This window comes from Astatotilapia calliptera, chromosome 8, assembly GCF_900246225.1.
Source record: "Astatotilapia calliptera chromosome 8, fAstCal1.2, whole genome shotgun sequence".
Lineage (NCBI taxonomy): Eukaryota > Metazoa > Chordata > Actinopteri > Cichliformes > Cichlidae > Astatotilapia > Astatotilapia calliptera.
Window position 1 is genome coordinate 9,761,368 of NC_039309.1, and position 23,171 is coordinate 9,784,538.

General features: G+C 41.5%; 2 protein-coding genes and 1 long non-coding RNA gene across 3 annotated transcripts; 2 read left to right on the top strand and 1 right to left on the bottom strand.

Annotated features, from left to right (window-relative positions):
* Nucleotides 1–1,938: 1,938 nt before the first annotated feature.
* On the top strand, nucleotides 1,939–8,946 carry LOC113028262 (uncharacterized). Its single transcript, XR_003273217.1, has 2 exons — nucleotides 1,939–2,004; nucleotides 8,056–8,946. It is a non-coding gene; the product is annotated as an uncharacterized LOC113028262 (long non-coding RNA).
* gch2 (GTP cyclohydrolase 2) lies at nucleotides 5,704–8,334 on the bottom strand. The gene is made up of 6 exons (XM_026178377.1): nucleotides 8,065–8,334; nucleotides 7,617–7,726; nucleotides 7,382–7,437; nucleotides 6,815–6,846; nucleotides 6,641–6,725; nucleotides 5,704–6,455 (listed from the first exon to the last, which is right to left on the bottom strand). Exons 1-6 carry the CDS (start codon nucleotides 8,315–8,317, stop codon nucleotides 6,326–6,328), a joined length of 666 nt encoding a protein of 221 aa, XP_026034162.1. The 5' UTR covers nucleotides 8,318–8,334; the 3' UTR covers nucleotides 5,704–6,325.
* Nucleotides 8,947–10,622: 1,676 nt separating the features above from the next.
* msh2 (mutS homolog 2 (E. coli)) lies at nucleotides 10,623–19,353 on the top strand. Its single transcript, XM_026178379.1, has 16 exons — nucleotides 10,623–10,919; nucleotides 12,053–12,201; nucleotides 12,291–12,575; nucleotides 12,772–12,918; nucleotides 13,138–13,287; nucleotides 13,751–13,884; nucleotides 14,363–14,562; nucleotides 14,849–14,958; nucleotides 15,042–15,165; nucleotides 15,597–15,747; nucleotides 15,858–15,955; nucleotides 16,287–16,538; nucleotides 16,721–16,925; nucleotides 17,019–17,266; nucleotides 17,384–17,559; nucleotides 19,058–19,353. The coding sequence occupies exons 1-16, from the start codon at nucleotides 10,712–10,714 to the stop codon at nucleotides 19,232–19,234; spliced, it is 2,814 nt and encodes a 937-aa protein (XP_026034164.1). The 5' UTR covers nucleotides 10,623–10,711; the 3' UTR covers nucleotides 19,235–19,353.
* The last annotated feature ends 3,818 nt before the right edge of the window (nucleotides 19,354–23,171 follow it).

The following is a 23,171-nucleotide window of genomic DNA, read 5'->3' on the forward strand; positions in this document are numbered from 1 at the left end:
CATAAGCTCATAAGTTGATATTTAAAGGGCTTGCTCTCCCCCAGGCCTTTAGCAACATGTGCACATTTTTTTAACGTGTCCTTATTAATTTATACTGCCGGTCAACAAGATACAAACGGCCTTAGTTTCTGGGTAATCTACAGCAGGTAACTCTCAGATATGACTGATGTAAATGAGTCAGCTGTTCATAGCTATGTTTAGCAGAGCTTTAAAATACAAAAAACATTATCAAGAGACAGTTATATCATTCTGGACAGGGGAAATGTTTTAACAAATCCATGTTATTCGTTTAACTAAACCCAGGCTAAATGTATATATTCATAAGATTAAGTTAAATAAGTCGCATACTCGTACCTGGGTGATTTGGTGTGCCACTTTGTGTCTCAGTATGGAGACACAAAGTGGCTCTAGCTTTTAAAAAGTCTGGATGCATTCGTATTTTAACCCAGAGGTGATTACCAGACAAAACAACCGCTAAAAAGGAGAATATGTGAATGAGCAAGTTTGCTGCTCCTCCTGGCACAACGTTCCCATTTATCTGGGCTTGTGACGCCCTGAGGGTGGATTTGTATCCAATCCTACTCTCAAACCAGGGAGCTTTCATGTGTAAGATGAATCCATTAACCACTACACAAAGGACCCACATACAGTACATGCTATTTACTACTGCAAAATGAAAAAACAGTGTCCTGTCCATTCCCATATTTTTTAAATATATGAACAAACTGGAACTGCCAATTACACTTTAAAAAGAGAAGATTTCCCTCGTTTTATTGTGTTCGAGGCCTTGCTGGATGTGGCTCGTTATCATTTATCATATGTTGACATTCAAAGAGAAAACAAGAGAGAATATGGAAACATACCAACTGTTGGGGACTTTAGCAGCATGGCTGTAGTGGCAGAGCATCAGTCATTGGGTCACCGTCAGAGCAGAACCGAGGACATCTGGTTCACCTCACTTTACTGTCTCAGGGAGAGTAGCACAATCACAAAGTCACTTATGTGCACCGATTCGCTTACACTAGTACATACGGTGTCCACAAAACAGAGATTATGAACTAGGATCCGCAGTCAACCTGTTAAACTCCTATTTAAAACTATACTTTAATATAATATATATCAGTCATACACCTATAAACAGGCCCAAGTTTAGAGTCTATACAATACAATCAAAGCCAAAAAGCCTGCTTTAAACTACATCAGGAACCGGCCTGGGGAATGACAATGATCACAGACAAGCCTATGAGCTATGAGTTTGAGGCAGACTGTAAGACCATATAGGTAATGAACTCTCTTCCACAGGTGCTACTGTGTATTTAAGAAAGGGACAAAGCTTCATAACACAGTAATAACTGAAGAGCGTTTATAAGTCCAAATCAGCTGAGTTGCTCACAAATATCTCTCATTCATATATTAATAAGAAAATAGGTTTATACTAGATAAGAATTTATTTAACTTTGGCAACTTATAGCACAACTAAAAATATTTTCAGTGTTTCTAGGCTACTTATTGCCATTACTTTACTTGGGAACATGCAAATAAATATGGTATATGCTGCAAATACTGCATTTAATATACACCAACCTTAAGGCCGCCTATGTTATCCTGGCAATATTCTTTCATGCTAATAAAAAACTGACTTTAACTACTAATGATGACATAGGCCATGATAATTAACACCCATCTATAATAATATTGATAAAAAATACAATAAATGTGCCGACTTTATATTCAGCTTTAGCTTAGCTTTAGCTTAGCAACAGGGTCAAATTCTGACAAGCCACCTATCTAAGGTTAAAAACCCCCCCCCAAAAAACCGATATAAGCCCTGATCAATCCTCTCTACATATTAATGAAGCAGCCAATGTTCTACCTTGTGCATAATTACGCACCCCTTTCCTATTGGTGACGCAGGCACTATCGATCCTGAAGCTGCCTATTTAACATGGGCGAGCAGCTGGAAGCATCGGACACGACCTGGGCTCCTGAAGGCTGCAGTCACCGGTGAGTCTTGCTTACTTCTTCTTATAGACAGATTTCTGGGCACTAAAAACTTTACTTTTCTTTCTCTAGTGTTTAGACCTGTGTTGGTGCAGAAACAGGGTCAAGGCTATTGTTAAGACTAAATAAGCAGTGGCGTGTCCAGCGGGGTGGCCTGGGAGGGCAGACTGGCCACCCCAGGTGCCACCACAAAGGCAAAACAATAAAATTCAATCAAGTATCAAATGTACGATTATGTTTTAACGGTGAAGCTCAGATATCCGAGTGTAAGTGAATGCAGCATCGGCTTCTGCGCTATGTGCATCACGTTAGCAAAGGTAGGAGAGCCAAGCACGAAAGTAAGGAAGCGTAGAGCTGCCACCCAGGCAAAAGAAAAATACAAGTGTATCACGTTATAACGTGATACACACAAAGCTGGATTTATTCTGTCGTGACGCTGCACAGCTGCCTCTTCTTCTCTCATTCTCTCCCCCTGCCTCTCCTGTTGCTACTTCAATCATGAAACTGATCAGTGATCAGCTGATCGGCTTTTCTCTCTTGTTTGTTTATCGCCCACTTTGCGCCAGAAAGAGGAAACCAGCAGATGTCGCGCTAAACAACAGCTGCACGTTTAAAGCTTGATCAGCTGTTGTTAGAATTTATTTAATATAAATTTCTACTATCAGCTGATGTTTGCTGGAGCCACAGCTGCAAAAAAGCTGCTGGTCATGATATGGTTTGGTTATCTGGTGAGAGGGAAACATGAAGATGAAACCAGGAGATGTCCTTACTGAATCATCAGAGCTGAACAGGTGATGGAGAAACAGGTTTACCTTTTAGTTCACATGAATGAGTTGAAGGGAAGTTATGAACTGTTTCTGAGAGACAAATAACACCAGGATCCTTTTCTAAGCAGCTGACAGCTGGTAACTGTGCAGGGGCGAGTCTAGCAAAGTGTTGCCAGGGGGCCAGGTAGGGCATTAACAGGGAGAGGGGGGCACAAAGAAATACTTTTCTTTCTTATTCTCATTTAAAATATCTCGCTTTTATTAAATAATTATCTAAATCTTACAACCAAAGTTTTTATCTGACGTAAAATGTATAGAAATCATACATATACCAACAAGACTGTACATCACTGTCACAACAGGGTTTGTTTTCAGTCAAAGTCTTTATGGCTTTAATACCTGGTGGGCCGGTCTCTAGTCAAAATGCCCGATTTTCTGTCCCAGTCCAGTCCTGCAGGTTAATACTGGCAGTGTCACCATGCCAGCTGACTGTATTTCATCATCAGCCAGTGTTGTTCTTTATACATCAATATTACCAAAGTTTACCATAAGGCAGCATATAAAGTATTTACTTGCTTTCAGGTTTTATTCAAATGTTAGTCTTTTCAGTTGTTTCCCCACTTTTTTCCTGTTTCCAAATCAAACACCAGTTTGTGAGAAGATTATCTTCTTTTTTTAACAGGCAGATAAAGTTTTACATTGGAATTGGCTAATTTGTCAATTGTTTGTTACAAATGTTCATATTTTAATATTCAAAAATGTTTTTGCCCAAAACATATGTGCACAACATGTCAGTAAAAATACTATGCAAATATTGATGTCCTTGACTGCTGAATAAACACTGACTGATTGTATCTCTTGTACTTTATCAACGCAGTATCTAAAAACTTTGCACCGTAGTGGTTAAAATCTCATTCTAATAAGAGTTAAAAGTGCATTCGGTTGTTAGGTTTATAGGGTTATTGAATTATGGTTAACGGTTGGTAGAATTTTTTTTAAACATTATCTGCCAATTACATCTGCCACCCTTCTCCAAATCTGTGCCCCTACCTGGCCCCCCCAACAAAAATTTTCTAGACGCGCCACTGTAAATAAGTACTAGCTTCTATTTTGTCCCTGAGATTTATTTCCCCAGCATAAAGTAGTGTTGGTGTTAGCAGTGGTAGCTTAGAGATGGCAAACCTACAATAAAAAGTAACATGGATTAACAACTCTGTGCACTGGGATGGTGTAGATTGTGAGCACAGAATCTCCTTACCAGGTTTCGTTTTGTTTCTGTAGTTTTCCGAGTGAGAGCCTGTGCTAAAGCTAGCTGTGCACCACTTCTTAGTTACCTCTTTTAGTTCTACAGAAATGTTTTTGTTTGTCCCATCTGCTCCAAGTAGCCCCGTTAGAGGTGCGCTTTGCCCCCTGTGGTCCGAGTCTTCCCGGTCAGCCGTTAGACTCTGTTCCTGCTACTCTTAGCGAACCTTTAGCTTCCGCTTGGTTGCTACTGCAAAGACTTACTGCTGATGTAGAAATTTAAATCTTTCATTACTAAATCACTTGACTTAGTTTTACTTCTAACTATGAAAGAATGTGAGGAGAATCCAGCTAAGGTGACACAGTGACCATTACAGATGTGTCTGAAGCCACAAGGCCCGCCCATAATGCCTAGGCTGCCGCCAATGCTGAAAATTCCCACCACAGTACCCAAATGTGCAATGAGAACAGAGACAGGGACAGTGCAGGGAAGTGCTCACATGCATTTAGCGTGTGAACGATAAATTAATTTTTTTATAATCTGACATTCTTAGCTCTCTCCCTAAACAAAAACAGTGAGTGCAACGTTAAAACTCAGTCCTATAAGTTATTATTTTATCCACAGTAACTTTAAGAATATTTGAGTATACATCTGTTAGCTGGTGCAACTCCTTCTGATTCACAGGTTTCTTATATGACTTATAAAACTGTCTTCCAAAAGTTTTACCCATTTAGTAGGAGTTTCTCTATCTGTACTACACTGCTATTTTCTTTTAGGTCTTTTAGTTTTCCTTACAATCCACAAGCCTGTTGCATAGCTTGTAGCTTTTTGGGTGAATATGACTGTATATAAAAATATCTGCAGGAAAACTAGACCCTTGAAAATAATTAAAATAACTGAAACAGTTTTGTGAACTTGGAAAAATTAAATATAGTAAAAAAAAAAATGTAGAGGAAGTTTTAGTATTTGTTAGTTTGGTAAAATTTTACCACAATTTCCCTGATGAAGTTTTGAGGGATATGTTTATTGACAATCTGGATATCTACAAGACTGTGAGACAACTGCTTTAAAAAAAGGCGTGTTTTTATTTTTATTTTTTTTAAAAAGCAATATTTTAATAAATTCTATTTCTGACATGCACCCTCCAAACTAAAAGTTAACATTTTCAAACAATAAAAACTAAATTGAAACAAAAAACCTGCTCTGCACTTAAAAAAAGCAAGACTAAATCAAAATAAAGTTATTAGTCCAATCAGTGTCAAACAATGGTCTGAGTTTTACATGAGTTCACAGTTGTGTGCACAGAGAAAAGGGCTCAACAGAGAGCTTTAGAGGACTTGAGTACTTAGAGTGAGAGTGGAGGATGTGTGCTTGCCTGGCCTGACAGGCTGTTGTTAGGCAGTTGTTAACAAAATCTAATATCCAGTGACATATGTAGTTTGACCACCACCTTATTTGGAATGATAGCGTTGTTGCTGAGCTGTAGTCAACAAAGAGCAGAGAGATATAACTCATTTGGCTTCATTTTTCCCATTTGTCTAGTGTGTTGGGTGTTTGCTTCTGAAGATTCTTGAAAGGTCTTGTGAATTGTGGGTCTTATTTCATATCATATCTTATTTGTTCCACAGTATGAACGCTCTACATACTTATAATCTTATATAATGTAAATAGAATAGTTCAAACACACAACAGTAGTTGCCCTTGAGGTTTTATTTATTTTCAACATGAACAAAATTGGACTGAAAACTTTCAGAATGCTGCTTTTGACTTGTCACAGTGGCCACTGATCAAACAAACATCTACTCAGTACTTCTATCAGCTCTACTCATTTGAATCATTTTACAGCCATAACCGTTGAATATGCATCCTAAAATACCACATAATGCATAAAAGACTTTATAAATGTATTTATAAAGGACACAAGTTTTGTTAAATTAGCAAAACCAGTGAATAACAAATGCAATAACTTTGCAAGAGCACCTGTGAATGTCCCATCAGAAAAACAATTTAAATCGTAAGTACAATATTGCACTGAAGTTGTATACTTGGCAATAATAATATACTATACTGCCAATGAAGACTGTACAATATCTTCTAAAGGCACCATCAAAATAAGTATGTTGTGTTCACAGTGATTCCAACAATAGATGATCAGCAGTAAGACTGAAATCTTCACGGTTTCAGTGTATTGAGGTTAGATTGATAGGTGAAGGTCTTGGATCTGCAGCAGTCAGGTGCAGATCCCCTGGAACTCTAGAGCTTTCCACGTGCAACTGTAGACAGTGGCTCAGGAGTGGATGGCACGTAATGTCTGTTAAGTGTGCCTTGAAAGATACAGGAACTCCTCACGGGTTTTGGGGTCCTCGAGGTAGACTCCCAGCATGGCGCTTGTCACTGTGCGGCTGTTCATCTTCTGGACACCACGCATCACCATACACATGTGCCTGCAAAACACAAGTGTGCTTATCAAACCTCTGCAGCTCCTGAGCTTACTGGCTCCTAAGCTCTGCTTAAGGCCAGTATTTTGTGTCATATAATGCTATATGAGCATCTGTGCAATATAACAGCAGCTTTAAGCTGTACAGATAATAATGTTGAAGGTAGGTAGTGTGTGTATGTTTGTACTTACGCCGCTTCAATAACCACAGCTACACCTTTTGGCTGCAGAGCCTCAGATATCCCAACGGCGATCTGCTTAGTCAGTCGCTCTTGAACTGAAACCAAAACAAAACAAAGAAATTCAGCTTATACGGTACACTAGACGATGCCAGTTGTCTAGTGCACACATTTGCCGGTTGCTTACCTTGAAGCCTACGGCTGAAGATCTCCACAATCCTGCAGAAATCAGAACACAAGCAAAGCCAAGGAGATTCATTAATAATGATTCAGTTTTTAATAAACACAGTCTGGCATCAGTCCCTGACTACCGGCCTCTTCTCCAGCCAGCAGACTGTATAACTTGTCATTTGTGAATCAGTCACATTCTGTGAATTTGTCATTCACAGTTCAACGTTAGTGAGACTGTCTCAAGTTCATCTGCAGCTACTGTAACTCTGCATCACTATATTCAGATTTAAAGAGATATTTTAGGACAGGAGGAGAAGGAGACAGGCAGAGAGGCTGTGATAATAGTCTGGGATTCCCACAGGTCCAAAAGGATTTTCTCATGGCTCGAGAGCGAGCAGAGTTTAGACTTGTGTCTGATGAGAGGCCTAGATGATAGCCAGTGTGTTTAGGCTCTAAGCCTCCAGGTCAATGCACTGGAATAACAGAAGAACACAGTCAGCTGACACTAACACGAGAAACATACAGACACAGTGGCAGCTGGAGGGTACAGTGCATGTGTGTGTGTGGGTGCGTACTCTGTTACCTTGCCAGCTTGCTCAGTCCCACCACTTTTTTGTTGGGAATATACCCGATGTGAACCTGGAGAGGGACAACAGCCAGTGAGAGCACATAATCAGAGAAATACAGGAGGTCAATATTAGCGGTTGAATGCTGAAATTAATTCACTGAACAATGCTTAATGAGTAAGAAAGCTTTTTTTCTTGTCTCACTCTTTCTTTTTTTTAAATGTAACATTTCTTTCAATCACATAGACCTACCTTGCCAAAAAAGGGCACCATGTGGTGTTCACATAGTGAAAACATGTCTATGTCTTTCACAATCACCATCTCATCGTGGTCTTCATCAAATATGGCATTGTTTAAGATGTCTGGTGATACGAAAGCAAACATATGCATTTCTTTACATTACATTTACATTTACATTTACATTTCTTTACATATGCATTATCTTTACTTCAGTTAAGGAAACATTCATCTGAAATCTTTTCAACATCCTGGAATCATAATAATAATGCTTAATACTAATAATACTTGATCTACCCGTTATTTTGTGCCTTGATCTTTTAGTTTTAACGTCTGTGAAGATTTAAAATATCATGATTTGACCAACCAAACGTTCATAAGTAAAAAGATGCTGAATACTGAGGTAAGTCATTTTGCTAACTCACTCTCTCATCCTCTCTCAACTTGTTCCCAGGTGACTCACCATCGATGGTCTCATGGTAGCCCTTGGTGAGGAACTGGATGGCTTTGGCTGCGCGCAACGGGGTGCGCAACAGTCCCTCCCGGTCGGTGTCCTCCCCAAGATGCCTGAGGATGTCGGTGTAGGCGGTCTCCAGCGCCGGTAACCGAGACGCGTCCTCCAACTCTTTGCGGGATGTCTCGTGGTGGTTGTTGACGGTTGACATCTTGTTGTCTGTGTGGAACTCCTCCACGATGTCGCCGACTTTTGTGCTCATGGTTAAGGCGCGCTTGGACTCTGCTTAGGACCGAGAAATAAACAAGGATGAAGTTCCGTTGCCCTGCGGGTCTGGCTGGCCTATTCGGTAGTTATCCTGTTTATGGGGCCTGCCTGGGATGCGCATCAGGCTCCTATTGGTCGGAGTCGTGCGTACGTCAAAAAAGGAAGCATCGTCAGAGGGGTTAAACACTGACCAACCCCGCCCCCTGCAAAGAAGAAAAAAAAGGGGAAAGAAACCTTATCTTATGTCACTTGAGACCTTGTTAACCTCGTTTTAAATCATCTGAGTTGATTTGTTCCAGTTATGTTGCTCTGATACAAAAAATAAGCTAATAATAAATAAGCTCGTGAGGCTCATGACTTCACATGCTTTTTTTTTTAAGTTTATGGAAATCAAATTGTCGTGTAATCACGAACTGTCTTGATAAGCCACAATCAAAAGCACATTATGTTTTTTTCTGCTGGGAATACACAGCCCAAAATGTCAGAGGGCTTCAAAGGTACATATCTGCATTAAAGATACTTACAACCAGTCTGTTTAACTCTATGTCTTAATTATGAAAAATGTGGATGGTTTGACATTAATTTTGTAATATTATTTTCATGAATAAAATGATTTAATACAAACAAGCCTTGTGGGATCTGATATCTGATAAGTAATAAATGTTGTTTGCATGGTGATATAGTATTTTAATCATAATAAGAATAATAATAACTTTATTTATAAAGCGCTTTCAACCAAAGTGCTGTACAGCTATTTGAACTAAAAAAAAGAATAAATAAAAGCGATAAATAAAAACAGTAAGAATTTAAAAACTAAAAGGCATAAAATTAAGACATGTAAGATAATCATCAGATAACAGTTATTACATTTATTTACTTTTTCTTGCTGTAGGTCAAAGGTCACTTTAGGTCAGTGTGCAGATTGTGATAAGTTTGTATATTTTGGGTGTGAGACAGAGAGAATGAAACAATCACCAGTGCACTGCAGCTACAAGATAATAATATTGGCATGCAAACACTCAGATATCCATAGATTTCATTTTTTGTTTGGTAGATGTGTATTCAATTTATACAGGGTTCAAAAGTCAAAAACATAAGTATAACTTTCTTTAACTTCTAAAATTATTTTAGATAAGTTTAAAAGTGTTAGTTCCAGTTAAGTTCACGCTAGAAAGGTCAGTAAGTTCAGTCTACACTTCAGGGTCTAAGTATAGAGAGCATCTGCTGTTAGGTCGATAAGGTTTTAATTCAATGGGGTTATTTTTTGGTCTTGTTTTAATTGAATTAACTGTTTCTGGGTTTACACAGGGCTCCATAATGTCGTGATTTACACATTTGCCTAGCATCAGACAGTTTCCTGGTTCAAGACCAAAATCCATACAAATCTACAAAATCAACTGTGCAGCGATATAAGCTGTGTTGACCCCTTGTAAGGTAGCAGCTGAAAGAAGCATCAGATACTCTAAATCAATAGGACAAACTACGATAAGTTTAAATGAAAGGATTGCTTCATATTCTTGGAAGAAATCCTTTGCATTAAATGACTGCCTGAAGTATAGAACCCATGGATGTGGTCATGAAGCGGTTTCTCCCCTGAGAAGCTCAGCTAAGCCTTCACTGCAGCCACTTTTGGCTGCTTCTTATTTGTGGGTCCCTCTGAAATTTGTTTCCAGTAACTGAAAAGCATCTACTGATCTATTAACTTCATGTTGAGTTTGTTTGATGAAATTCTGGCAACTCTGATCCATAAGAGGTTAATTATAATTATATGAGTATATATATTATGTTAATTGGTGTTTCTAAATTGCACATAGGTGTGCATGTGTTAGCCCAGTGATAGATTGGCGACCTGTCCAGGGTGTGCCTTTCCTCTTGCTCTATGCTAGCTGGGTTAGGCCCAGCACCACCCAGGCGACCCTGATAAGGATAAGCGGAAGAGAATGGATGGATGGATGGAAGTCGAAAATTTGGGTTATCATTTCAAAATTTCGACGTAATAACTTTTAGTTTTAATACATTTAAACGATTTCATTAGTTTTGAGTTATTTACTGAGAAATGTGAGTTAGAAAGTCGATATTATTTATGTTCCGGTGATTACTGAAGTTTTAAGTCAGGTTCGAAAATGTTTACATAACATTAGTGTTCCGAGCTACTGAAGACGTAAAAGAAGAAACGAGCGGCGTTCTTGTCATTTACATGTTTCAGCGACTTACTCGAGAGTTTAAGATCATTCAAACATCTGTTTATACGTGGTTTAGCTTTGAAATGTCTGCATTTGTGAATAAAAATGTTCCCAGTAAGCGGCCCCGGTTGCGTTCTTGTTTCTATGGGAACATCTCGTCAACGCAACTTCCTGTTTGGTTCTGCTCGGTGGCGGGAGATTCCAGGATGGCGGTGCAGCCGAAACAGAACCTGTCCATGGACAGCGCAGCCGAGCACGGCTTTCTTAACTTCATTTTCTCCATGCCGGAGAAGCCGGACACCACATTCCGGATATTTGACCGTAACGAATATTATACGGTTCACGGGAAGGACGCCATATTCGCGGCGAAGGAGGTTTTCAAAACGAACGGGGTCATCAAATATTTGGGTTCAGGTACTAGCTTAGCTGTGCACTAAGCTAACTTCAGTTGGCGCTTTTAAACAAGTAAGGGGACGAGGGGTGCCTCGGTGCCTTTACTATTAAGCTAACCTAGTTGGTGTGACCGTGTAGCCAGAGAAAGGGTTTCACAGGTTGTAGCTAAGGTGGCTGCTATTAGCTGCAGCCCTAGCAGGTCCTGTACGTTCAGAAGCATTGCCATGGCTAATTAAATGTTGGACAGAGTATGTTTTTGTGGGAAATGATGAGGGGTCCTCTTACAGTTAAGTGTTTTCATTTATTGTCTCAGGGACATTTCATTTGTTTAAATGGCGATATATCATTGAGCTACAAATTTCCTGTGAGGTCACTGACAGAAAAACATGGAGAACAAAAACTGCTTCACCCAGATATTAGATGTTTTAGTCTTTATAGCTAGCTGCAGCTCCTTTCTTCTGTGGTAGTTTTCAGCATACAACACAAAAACCTGCATGACTTGTACCTTTGTGCTGACTCTAAATTTTACACTAGGACAAATGATGGAGTTTAAATACCTTGAGTCAACCATGGAGAGCACTGGATAGTGCACAACAGAAGTGAAGAAGAGAGTACCAAGAGGGTAGTGCAGGTGGAGATGGTTTTCGGGGGTGATTTTTGACAGGAGGGTAGCAGCAAGAGTGAAAGGGAAGGTGAAACCTGTTTTGATGTATGGTTTAGAGACAGTGGCATTGAGAAAAAGACAAGAGGGAGAACTGATGATGTTAAGATTTTAATTAATTGGGAGGATGGACAGGATTAGAAACGGTTATATTAGAGGGACAGCTCAGGTTGCGCATTTTGGATACAAAGTTGGAGGGGCAAGGATTTGGACATGTACAGAGGAGGGATAGTGGATGTATTAGACAGAAGATCCTTAATTAGAACTGCCAGGCAGAAGGGAAAGAGGAAGCCCACACAGGAGGTTTTTGGACATACTGAAGGAGGACATACAAAGCAGGATGCTGGGGACAGGCTGAGATGGAGGCAGATGATCTGCTAAATAAAAAATGCCACCTGGTCACATGAGATACTTGTGTACTGAAACCACCAGCACTCTGTGCCATGAGAAGGACGCATTACAAAGATTTTGACATGTTTTTGTTGGTCAACAGGGAGTCGAAAGCTGGAGAGTGTGGTTCTGAGCAAGCTGAACTTTGAGGCCTTTGTGAAAGATTTGCTGTTGGTGAGGCAGTACAGAGTGGAGGTGTACAGGAACCACAGCAAGAGCAGCAAGGAGCACGACTGGAAGATTGAGTACAAGGTACTGTGCTGGCTATTGAGACATATCAGGGTGGTTTCTGCTTGTTTAAAAAAACAACTCTGGATCTTACCTCCTGTGTCCAAATGCAGGCCTCTCCAGGAAACTTGACTCAGCTTGAGGAGATCCTTTTTGGTGGGGAAAGCGGCTCAGAGGGCTGTGCAGGTGTCGTAGCTGTGCGGCTTGCAACTGGAGCTGATGGGCAGCGTGTTGTTGGGGTCGGGTATGTGGATGCAGCCCAGTGGACGATGGGAGTGTGCGAGTTTCCAGACAATGAGATATTCTCCAACTTGGAATCCCTGCTTGTCCAAATCAGTCCCAAAGAGTGTCTCCTAGCCCAGGGGGAAGCTAACACTGATGGGAGTAAACTGCGTGAGGTATGTGGGCACGGTAATTACTAAACTTATGTTAAAAAAATCAGTATGAACATCAGTCTTGCAAAATGGGAAGTCTTTAAACGAGTGTTCTTTTCTTTAAACCAGGCCTGACTTAAAAAAAATTAATATTAATACTCTGGCTGCATAAGCAGAGATTGTGATGCGAGTATATTGTTGTTTTTGTATGTCTGTGTAGGTGGTGCAGCGTGGCGGCATGCTAGTCTCTGATAGGAAGAGAGCTGAGTTCAACAGCAAGGACATGGTCCAGGATCTCAACAGGCTGCTGAGAGCAAAGAGAGGGGAGACTGTGGCGAGCAACACCTTACCTGAGCTGGACAAACAGGTGAACGACAGGAAAAAACAAACATTTTGACAAAAGGTGGTGGTTTGAAAAAACTTTTCTTTATTTTACAACAACATTTAGAACTAAGCATTATTGATAAAATCCCAGTCATAACAGCTCCTGCCGACTAAATGACACTCAGGCTGAAGACCGTGCATATGAACAGGTCACTATGTGGGAAGTTTGACCATAGGGTCCCTTGTGTGGTGTCATTCTCAGGTGGCAATGTCATGTTTGGCTGCAGTGGTGCGTTTCCTTGAACTGCTCTCTGATGAGTCCAACTTCAACTCCTTCAACCTGACCACTCTGGACCTGGGTCAGTACATGAGGCTGGACAACGCTGCCGTCAGGGCTCTTAATCTCTTCCAGGTAAGTGACCGGTGTCAACGCCTCAAAGTTTTCACCTTGATAAAATCACCAGAATAACAGAAGTGTTCTTTTCTTGGCTTGTCTTGGCTTATTAATGCAGTTATAATGATGCAGATTATATGGCAGCAATAAAATAATTTCTGTATCTCCACAGGCTCTTTGTGGTTGCAGGCTCTGTAGGAACTGGTTGTTGTTGTGCTAGAAAAACAAAAAGATGTGATTTAGAGAATTCAAAAACACAAATTTGGAAATGACCAGCAAGAAATTTAGAAAACCAGCAACCCGTTCAAGTTCTAGTAGCTGTGACATATTGATTTTATTGACTGAGCCTGTTTTTTCTTTTTTCTTTTTTCTGTTATGTAGCAAATACGTACGACTGTGATAAAAATATTCCCAATTTGTCCGTGCATCACTGTAATTCATCTGTTAAATTCACGACTAAGATGCAAATTGTATACTTCAGGGTTCACCTGACGACACCACCGGAGCTCACTCGTTGGCCGGTTTGTTGAATAAGTGCCGTACGCCGCAGGGTCAGCGGTTGGTCAACCAGTGGATCAAACAGCCCCTCATGGACAAAACTAAAATAGAGGAGAGGTAATACAGTGATGAGGGATGGAGGGTTTCTGTACCTTTATCAAATCCAACTTAGCAATATGCCAGGTCTGTAGGCGATAAGACCTCCTAGTCAAACATCTTTAGCTTAACAAACATTATACATTTCAAGGAGGCATTTAAGGGAATAGAAGTATGGTATTATGAATCAGCCCTCATGTTTTTATAATTTGACAGGAAAAGTCGAAATAGATGCAGAAATTTACCGATATGTCCGCATACATGGAAATTCTGAACTGAACTTTTTTAGACAAGTTTTCTTGTGATTTCTTTGAGTAGTCTTCAGGAGTATTTCTCCAGGCTTCCTCGAGGACATTCAGAGGTCTTCTTTGGATGTTGGCTGCCTTTTGTTTAGTTCTCAGTCAAAGATGATTTCGTACTGCTTCGATAACGCTGAGGTCCGGGCTCTGGGGGAGGCCATTCTACAGGACTTACAATTACTGAGGATATTTTTGTGCAGGCTTGACCTGGTGGAAAGCTTTGTGTGCGACTCTGTGCTGAGGCAGACCTGTCAGGACGATTTGCTGAGGCGGTTTCCCGATCTTCATCGACTGGCCAAGAAGTTTCACCGTCACACGGCAACGCTGCAGGACTGTTATCGTGTCTACCAGGCTGTGAGCCAAATACCGACTCTTATCACTGCTCTGGAGGGATACACGGGTAAGCTGCAGCTTATACACTGTTTACCTCACTCTACAATCTGTTTTGCAGGCTGCAGGGATGCTGTCTTGTTTGCTTCATACAGCTGATTTGACAGTTTCTTAATTGTTGTTATTTGGAGTCCAAAGATTGTTGTTGCTTCATCGTGCTGACTGTGTGTAAACAAAGGATGCTGTTTTTCATGGAACTATTTATGTATTGAATCAGATGAATTCAAAACTGAGATCTGGTCTGCTTCAAATCACTTTTAACTAAAATTTAGGCTAATACTTTGTTTGTGTTGCAGGTAGCAACAAGGTTCTGCTAAATGCAGTATTCCTCTCGCCTCTCAGAGACCTGCAGACTGACTGCACCAAGTACCAAGAGATGATTGAAACCACACTGGACATGAACCAGGTCTTTTCATTTGCTTCAAAGTATTTTGCCCTCCGTTTGCACACAGCCTGTTGTGCATTTGACTTATTTCTTGTTTCGTGTAGATTGACCACCACGAGTACCTGGTGAAGGCATCATTTGATCCGGTGCTGAGTGAGCTGAGAGAAAAGATGGATGTGCTGGAAAAACGCATGCAGACAGTGCTGAACAGTGCAGCCAGAGAACTAGGTAATTACAGTATATACATAATATAAAACAATAACCTTATTAAGAATCTGTTCTTAGAGGAATAACTTGTAAAGTACGACATGAATATAGTGATAAATAACCTAATACTAATTCTTTTCTTTTAATTGAAATTTAAATATGTGTGTGTGTGTGTGTGTGTGTGTGTGTGTGTGTGTGTGTGTGTGTGTGTGTGTGTGTGTGTGTGTGTGTCTACAAGAAAACAAAAACAGGTAGTTTCCTAAATAGGTTCTCTGGATATTTATGTTAATGAGGTGTTGAACAGGTGTACCTAATATAGTGGCTAATGACTGTGTGTCCTAACTAACCTGGTGCCGCAGCAATCCTTGTGCAAGGCAGGTGACGGCCGTCTAAAGGAAGGTTTCCACTTTGGCTTTTATGCTTAAACAGATTGGCGTAACTTTGTGTTTCAGGTCTGGAGGCGGGTAAAACCGTGAAGCTGGAGTCAAACGCCGTGCTGGGATTTTACCTGAGAGTCACATGCAAGGAGGAAAAGAGTCTGAGGAACAACAAGAAATTCACCACGCTGGATGTGCAGAAGAACGGTGTGCGCTTTACCAACAGGTGTGCCTCACCGCGCCTCTAATGTCAGCATCACAAAACGCTGCTCGTTTTTTTGCGGGTTTTTTTTTTTTGCCATCTGATGATTCACGCCGATGTATGTTCGCTTGCAGTAAGCTGAGCTCTCTGAACGAGGAGTACACCAAAAGCAGGGAGGAGTATGAGGAAGCCCAGAACGCCATCGTTAAAGAGATCATCAACATTGCCTCAGGTGAGGAATCTCATCACATGCTCCTCACTGTCTTCTCAGCAAGGCATCGATTTGAACAGCATAGGAAACGATTGTATCCGGGTTGCGTGAAAACTGGAAATGTCATAATTGCATGAAAGTTGCTTTGTGAGACCGTTTAATTGATTTCGTTCACATTTTCTGTAAAGGTCAGTAAAATTTACAGCACTTGGAATTTTTGCATAGACGTCAAAGAACTGGTGATGTTGCGGTCTTTCTTTTATCAAATACAAAATCGTTTTGGAGCCTGCACATGATGCGGTCTTCCGCCTGCGATGGTTCATTTAAGGCTCTAAATGTTTTAAACCGTCAGGTTACGTGGATCCCCTCCAGACGCTCAGCGACGTGATAGCGCAGCTGGACGCCGTGGCGAGTTTTGCCGTCACATCGGTGTCTGCTCCTGTGCCGTTCGTTCGGCCTCAATTCCAGCTCTTAGACCATGGCTGCAGGCGCGTGGAGCTGCTGCAGGCTAGACATCCCTGCATGGAGATGGATGCAGACACTGCATTCATACCTAATGACATCAGCTTTGTCCAGGAAGACAAGAGCTTCTATATCATAACAGGTGAAAAATAAGCACAGATTAAGTCAAGGGTGGATTTAAAGGCAAATTCTCCCATGTGGGCTGTCTGGCTGTCATTGATGAGGCCCATCACTGTAAAAATCAGCCCTATGTTGTAATAAGCGCAGCTTTTATTAAGTCTTGGAAGTACCTCGAAAATCATTATGCTTTCCAAACCTTTGCAGGACCAAATATGGGTGGCAAGTCCACCTTTATCCGGCAGGTGGGTGTGATCGCATTGATGGCTCAGATTGGTTGCTTTGTGCCATGCGAGAAGGCGGAGCTTAGCGTGATGGACAGCATCCTGGCAAGGGTGGGTGCAGGAGACAGCCAGGTGAAAGGAGTCTCCAGCTTTATGTCCGAGATGCTAGAGACAGCCGCCATTCTGCGGTAAGAACAGACGAGCTTTATTAATAGTTATACAAATAACCGATGAGCAGATACGGGAAGGTTTTCTCATCGTCTGTGTTGTTGTTGTTACAGTTCGGCCACAGAGAAGTCGCTCATCATAATCGACGAGCTCGGCAGAGGCACGTCCACCTACGACGGCTTCGGTCTGGCCTGGGCCATCAGCGAGCACATCGCCTCCAAAATCGGCTGCTTCTGCCTGTTCGCCACCCACTTCCACGAGCTGACGGCGCTGGCAGCTCAGCAGCCCACGGTCCACAACCTGCACGTCACAGCCCTGACGTCGCACAACACACTCACAATGCTGTACAGAGTCAAGCCAGGTCAGCACGTGGTTTCGCTCGGGGTTAACGCAGCTTTGTGCTTTTAAAAATGTTAATCTCAACAAACGATTATAATCAGCCCAGAGCGCCTTTAGAGTGATCCGTCTCTGTCTTCAGGCGTGTGTGACCAGAGTTTTGGAATCCACGTGGCCGAGTTGGCTTGCTTCCCGCCGTCAGTGCTGGCCGCTGCGAAGGAGAAGGCGGAGGAGCTGGAGGAATTCCAAGAACCTGCAGGAGATGAGTCGGAACAGGAGGAGGAGCCCAAGGCTAAGAGGCGAAAGACAGACAAGCAGGTAAGGCTCAGATTTCCACTATTATACCAACACCATAATCTAGACACAGCGGTGTCCATAGTGACATTTATTTATCATTTAATAAACACTACATTGTTGGTACAAGAGGCATAAATGTGCGTTTGTGCTGCAAACGGAGACTACTAGTCTTGCTAATAATAGCAGATTTTTATTAAAAGAAGTGTAGAGACCAAAAGTCAGGGCAGGGGGCAAAAATAAGAATACACTTGAAGCTGTCAAAGGAATGGGAGCCTGTTAGAGGGCTAATACAGAGAGTCAGACAACCATTCGCACTCACACCACTAACTGCATGTCTTTGGACTGTGGGAGGAAGCCGGAGACCCCAGAGAGAACCCCTGAGGACAAGGGGGAGAACATGTAAACTCCACAATGAAAGGCCCTGGCCAGATGGTGGAGTTGAACCCATGACCTTCTTGCTGTGAGACTAATCATCGTACCACCATTTTGCCTCATTTCTGTTGAGCTTATTCTCTGGATGCATTAAAGAAGTCTTGACCTGGATATCTACTGGCTCTGAAAGTCTGAAATACTGGCCTTCGCCCTTGAGGACAAGTCATCAGACTTCAGCCTATTGATTCCTACATAGATTAACATTATCTTTTGCACTAGTTTGCCTGACTGCAAGAAAAATGATTGCTCAGTGGCACTGAAACAATGGTAATTTCTGACAATTTAGTTACTCACAAGACTTCATGTGCAGTTCCGTTTAATCTCAGCCGTTTCACTGCAGAGCCAGATGTGATAAGAAATTTTCCTAAGCAAGATCGAGTAGCACAAACTTGAATTCCCCCGTAACAGGGGAAATATTAGTCGGATTTTAGAGTGGCAGAAGCTCGGGATCTTTTAAAAAGCTGAAGACGAAAACAGGATGGTGTCCACAGCAGGATAATGAACAACACAAGTCAAGATCCACATCAGACTTCCTCAGAAGGTGCAAGCTTAGGTGCTCAGTCCTTGCGCTGGCAAAGGTCGGCAGCCTTAACCCAACAATATTCCCACGTGTGGGATTAATAAAGGTTATCTTATCATAGTAAATAAAACCTCTATTGAAAATCTGCGGTTAGACATAAAAGTAAACTTGAGGCAAGAATCTCAGAACTAGAAATCCCTTTCTAGGAAAGTCATCACCTCAAAAGATTCCTGGCTGCTACAAACAGCTCTGATTGTTCCCAGTGTTACTAATTACTGCCAGTGAAGGATAACAGAACTGTCGCTTTGAGCCCTTTTCCTCCTTTGATATTTTCACACTGTAAAAAGATGGGTATTTTATTCTCCACGGTGAAGGAATGTCACAAGCACAAGGGGAAAAAAATACACTTGTTGCTGTGTTCTTACAGATAGAGGCAGCCAATCAGAAGAAAGTTGACTTAAAGGCAGCAAAAGCGCCTCGTTTCAGAGAGTAGAGCTGAGGTCCATTCAGAAACCAGAAGAGAGAGTTTGAATTTCTTGTAACACCCATGCCCTGCTTATTTTTCAGGTGGGGGAAAACCTGATCCACTACTTTCTGCAGAAGGTGAAGTCACTTCCACTTGCCACCATGACTGAGGAGGAAGTGAAGGCAAAGCTCAGGAAAATGAAGCAGAAGCTGGTTGCCAAAAATAACACGTACATCAGCGAGGTCCTCGCACGCTGTGTTCCTGTTAAAACTGCTTGATTTTTAAACCCCTACCCGCTGTCTGCTCTGCAAAGTTAAAGTTCATCACTGTAGCGGAGAACACTAGAGTGCTTATACTGTAGTTTTCCAATAAAGGATTTATTGCCACTCTGCAGACACGTTTGTTTGTCTTTTTTGTCCCAGTTATTTCATGAGATTGCTCTGTCGCTTAACCTCCTAGGACCTGGCGTCCACATATGTGGACATCACATTTTGGGTTATTTAGACCAGGGGTGTCAAACTCAAATACACAGTGGGCCAAAATTCAAAACTGTAACAAAGTCGCGGGCTAACATTAATATTTATTGAAATATATTTATTCCTCCAGATATAAGAATGAATCTTTTCTTATGGACTCAAACACATTTTGCTGAAAAACTGAATATGAAACACGCAAAGCTTAATACCAAACAATATATATATTAGCTGTATAATACCAGTAGGCCAGCTCTAATAATAATTTGGTATGGCTTCGGGGTGCCCAATCCCAGTCCTCGAGAGCTACCGTCCTGCAGCTTTTAGATGCATCCTTGTTCCCACACACCTGAATCAAATGAATGGCTTGTTATCAGGCCTTTGCCAAACATGATGGCATGCTGAAGAGATCAAACCATTTGATTCAGCTGTGTTGGAGTAGGGATGCATCTAAAAGCTGCAGGATAGTAGCTCTCGAGGACCGGGATTGGGCACCCCTGATTTAGACCAATACGTAATTTTACTCTACAAGCGCCTGATATCCACTTACGAGGACATTATACTGCTGCTGTTCTATCGAAATTTTAAACGAATATTCTCATGTGTGGCTCTCATTTTTCTTAGAAACAAAAATTAAAAAAAATCTGGTAATTATTTGTTTTTACATTCATCGGGTCCCAATATGCCCAAATATCAAAGAGAAATAAAAATGCATGCCGTGGAGTTCGGGTTTTAGGAGGTTAATGCAGATCCGTGACACCAGTAACTTGTGTGTCTGGTCAGGAGGTTAGATGGCTCAGCTCGGGTAATACTGTATATAATTGAGACTAATTGCTTAAAGAGCTCTGATCACTCGATGCAGTATGGATAATGAATAATAATAATGGATTGGATTTATATAGCGCTTTTCAAGGCACCCAAAGCGCTTTACAATGCCACTATTCATTCACTCTCACATTCACACACTGGTGGAGGCAAGCTACGGTTGTAGCCACAGCTGCCCTGGGGCAGACTGACAGAAGCGAGGCTGCCATATCGCGCCATCGGCCCCTCTGGCCAACACCAGTAGGCGGTAGGGTAAAGTGTCTTGCCCAAGGACACAACGACCAGGACAGAGAGCCCGGGGATCGAACCGGCGACCTTCCGGTTACAGATACGCTTATTTAACAACCTTATTGTGGACAGTGGACTCCTTTGCACTTCATAACTTATCCCGACTGACAGTGTACACTCTTCCATATGTGGGACAGTCCCTTAAGTTCAGGTACACAGGTCTTATACACCTCTGTTCCTTCAAAATAATCCTGGTGTAATTCCAGATCCAGCTTTACAGTGGTGCAAAAAGTACTCATTACTGTGGCTCAGTCACACTAGGAGGAGGCAGCCTCCTTGCGACAAGGACAAATCTGTCTACATTACATTAACTGATTGCAAGTAGCTGCAGTGACTGGGCAACCAAAGGTGGTCACCATCCACCTCTGGGTGACCAGTTTCAGGTCACCTGGTGGGAGGCGACCTGTTTCCAAATAAACCGTCTAAATTGGACTGATTGCAGTCGGTCTCAAATAGACCGCTAAAGGTTTGGAAATAATTGTTCTTCGCCAAATACTGTAAACAGTGCGAGTCAGGCTGCTAAAGAGTACCACTCACCTATGACATATCTGTGTGCCAAAGAGAATTGGTCTCAGCTGGTAGCAAACTGGCTGTGGTCTTGTTATATTCCTACATAAAAGCATTGTTACCAAGTAGCTCATATATCTTGGTTAAATTGTCTATTCTGCAGCAAATACATCACTATTTGTGGAGTTTCAGATCTGAGGCTATGACTGGACTCTAATTGTAAGTAAATATGTATTTGTATGTAAGCAGTAGCAGCAGTTTTCACTGATTTATCACGTTGAATAATCACATCGCAAACAGATATCATGCAGTTGACTACTTAACCCCATTCAGTCCCAACTGATTGCAGACTTTCTCAGTCTAGTGGTTTGCACGTTTTCCAAACAAGTGACAGCTCCCTGGTTTGATCCCAGGAGGATCCCTTTGGGGTTGTGATAGGAAGTGAATCTGGTGCAAAAAAAATCTAACAAATTAAACATGTGGAACTACCTGCTGTGGTGCCACCTCGTGAAAAAGGACTTTATCTCCATCGCTGATGTGTCAGTAGAAAAGGAGTAATACATAAGTAAAGCCAGAACTGAATATTACTCATATGTATTTTTATCATCTTTCTCATGCGGCCACAGTGAGTCTCCTTTGAAATGTTCTGCTAGATGTTTATCATCTTATATATTTCACCAGAATTCAGTCATGCTCATTAAATTTGGAGGCTTGTATGCTAAAGTAAGTAATCCTTCTCTGCTCCAATTACATTTATAGTAAAGGCTGAAAATGCTGTTAAATTGTCAGAAACCCCAAATTCTTTAAATATCTTAATCTCGTAACGTGAATACCAATGCGCCCACAATGCAAAAGCATCATAGAACAAGTACCACCTCAGCCCAGAGGGAACCCACAGCTCTTTTGTTGTGCGTTTTGTACACCAAATGATTAATGTAGCTATAATTTCGATAGCAAAATTGTTAGTTGCAAGCCTACCTGAAACGGTGAAACTGACTATATCACACTTTTGAACCGCAATCCTCAATCTTTGAACGCACGCAGCTTTTAGAGAAAACCTGATTCAGGCGTTCAGCAAAGCTCGTCTCTTTCTTCCTTCTGGCTTTGATCTGTGTACAGCTGCAATATTAAGTCCATCAGTCATTGTAGGCAAGTTCAACACGTCTCCAAACGGCCACTGGAAACAATCCAGCCATAAATCTTCCATTTACATGAATTAGACATAGCAAACAGCAATCTGAAATATCAGCAGCCAGTTCTGATGATTGACGCCGTTGCTCCATGACAATCCAAAACCCCTGACAGGCAACAGAAGACTCGGAGCGGCTGCGAGCAGTCAAATTATATCAGGGCAGTTTTTCACCATCATAACACATCTCCTCGGGTTCTCAAGTTGCATTTTGTTTTTATAAAAACGGACATTTATTGCAAGTGAATTTAAAGACAGACACCTCTGATCTAATAAAGTTTTATTTTCTTAGAAATGGCCAGTTTCCTGTTTTCTTTTTTTGTCTTTCTAAGAAAGTATACCCTTTTTGGATTCCAACTAGCATCTACATAATGGTTATTGAATACTTCACAATATATTAAGTCTAGATGTTATGGTACATGCATACGATTCAGGCTGCATGAGGAGCCACAGTCACCACGATACACAGGGCTGGGGGTGAGATAGGGGAGGATATTTTTTTTGGGGGGGGGGGGGGGGGGACGTGACTGCAGATTGTCTCTTTAGTTCCAGTTTTAGAGGAGTCTTGACACCTCCTATTGAAACCCTCTCCACAAAAAACACTGACTGCATCAATTTATAAACATATAATCACGCACACACAACTTTCACTGTACACGACACACATTTACACTCGTACTTTTTGTACAACTGTGGAGCTGCTCCACATGCCATTGAGTCTAATATACTAGAGGGTTTTCTTTTTTTCCTTTTTTTTTTTTTTTTTTTTTAGTGTTTAAACGAGTTTCTCTTTCACAGAAAGAACTTCACAACTGGAACGTCTGAGTTTCTGCAGCCTGACAGGCTGTTTGGGCAGGAGAGGGGACGCTAACCAAAGAAATAATAATTATAATAATATATAATAAAATAAAAGACATTCAAATACAGTCAGCT

Bases quoted from the DNA above. Each gene is read 5' to 3' on its own strand.
- msh2 (XM_026178379.1), top strand. From the start codon at position 10,712: ATGGCGGTGCAGCCGAAACAGAACCTGTCCATGGACAGCGCAGCCGAG. The intron at 13,288-13,750 runs GTAAGTGACCGG...TGTATACTTCAG, and splicing joins GGGCTCTTAATCTCTTCCAG to GGTTCACCTGACGACACCAC. The intron at 17,267-17,383 runs GTCAGCACGTGG...CTCTGTCTTCAG, and splicing joins GCTGTACAGAGTCAAGCCAG to GCGTGTGTGACCAGAGTTTT.
- gch2 (XM_026178377.1), bottom strand. From the start codon at position 8,317: ATGAGCACAAAAGTCGGCGACATCGTGGAGGAGTTCCACACAGACAAC. The intron at 7,438-7,616 runs GTAGGTCTATGT...GTCCCTCTCCAG, and splicing joins TGGTGCCCTTTTTTGGCAAG to GTTCACATCGGGTATATTCC. The intron at 6,456-6,640 runs GTAAGTACAAAC...TGTGTTTTGCAG, and splicing joins GCTGTGGTTATTGAAGCGGC to GCACATGTGTATGGTGATGC.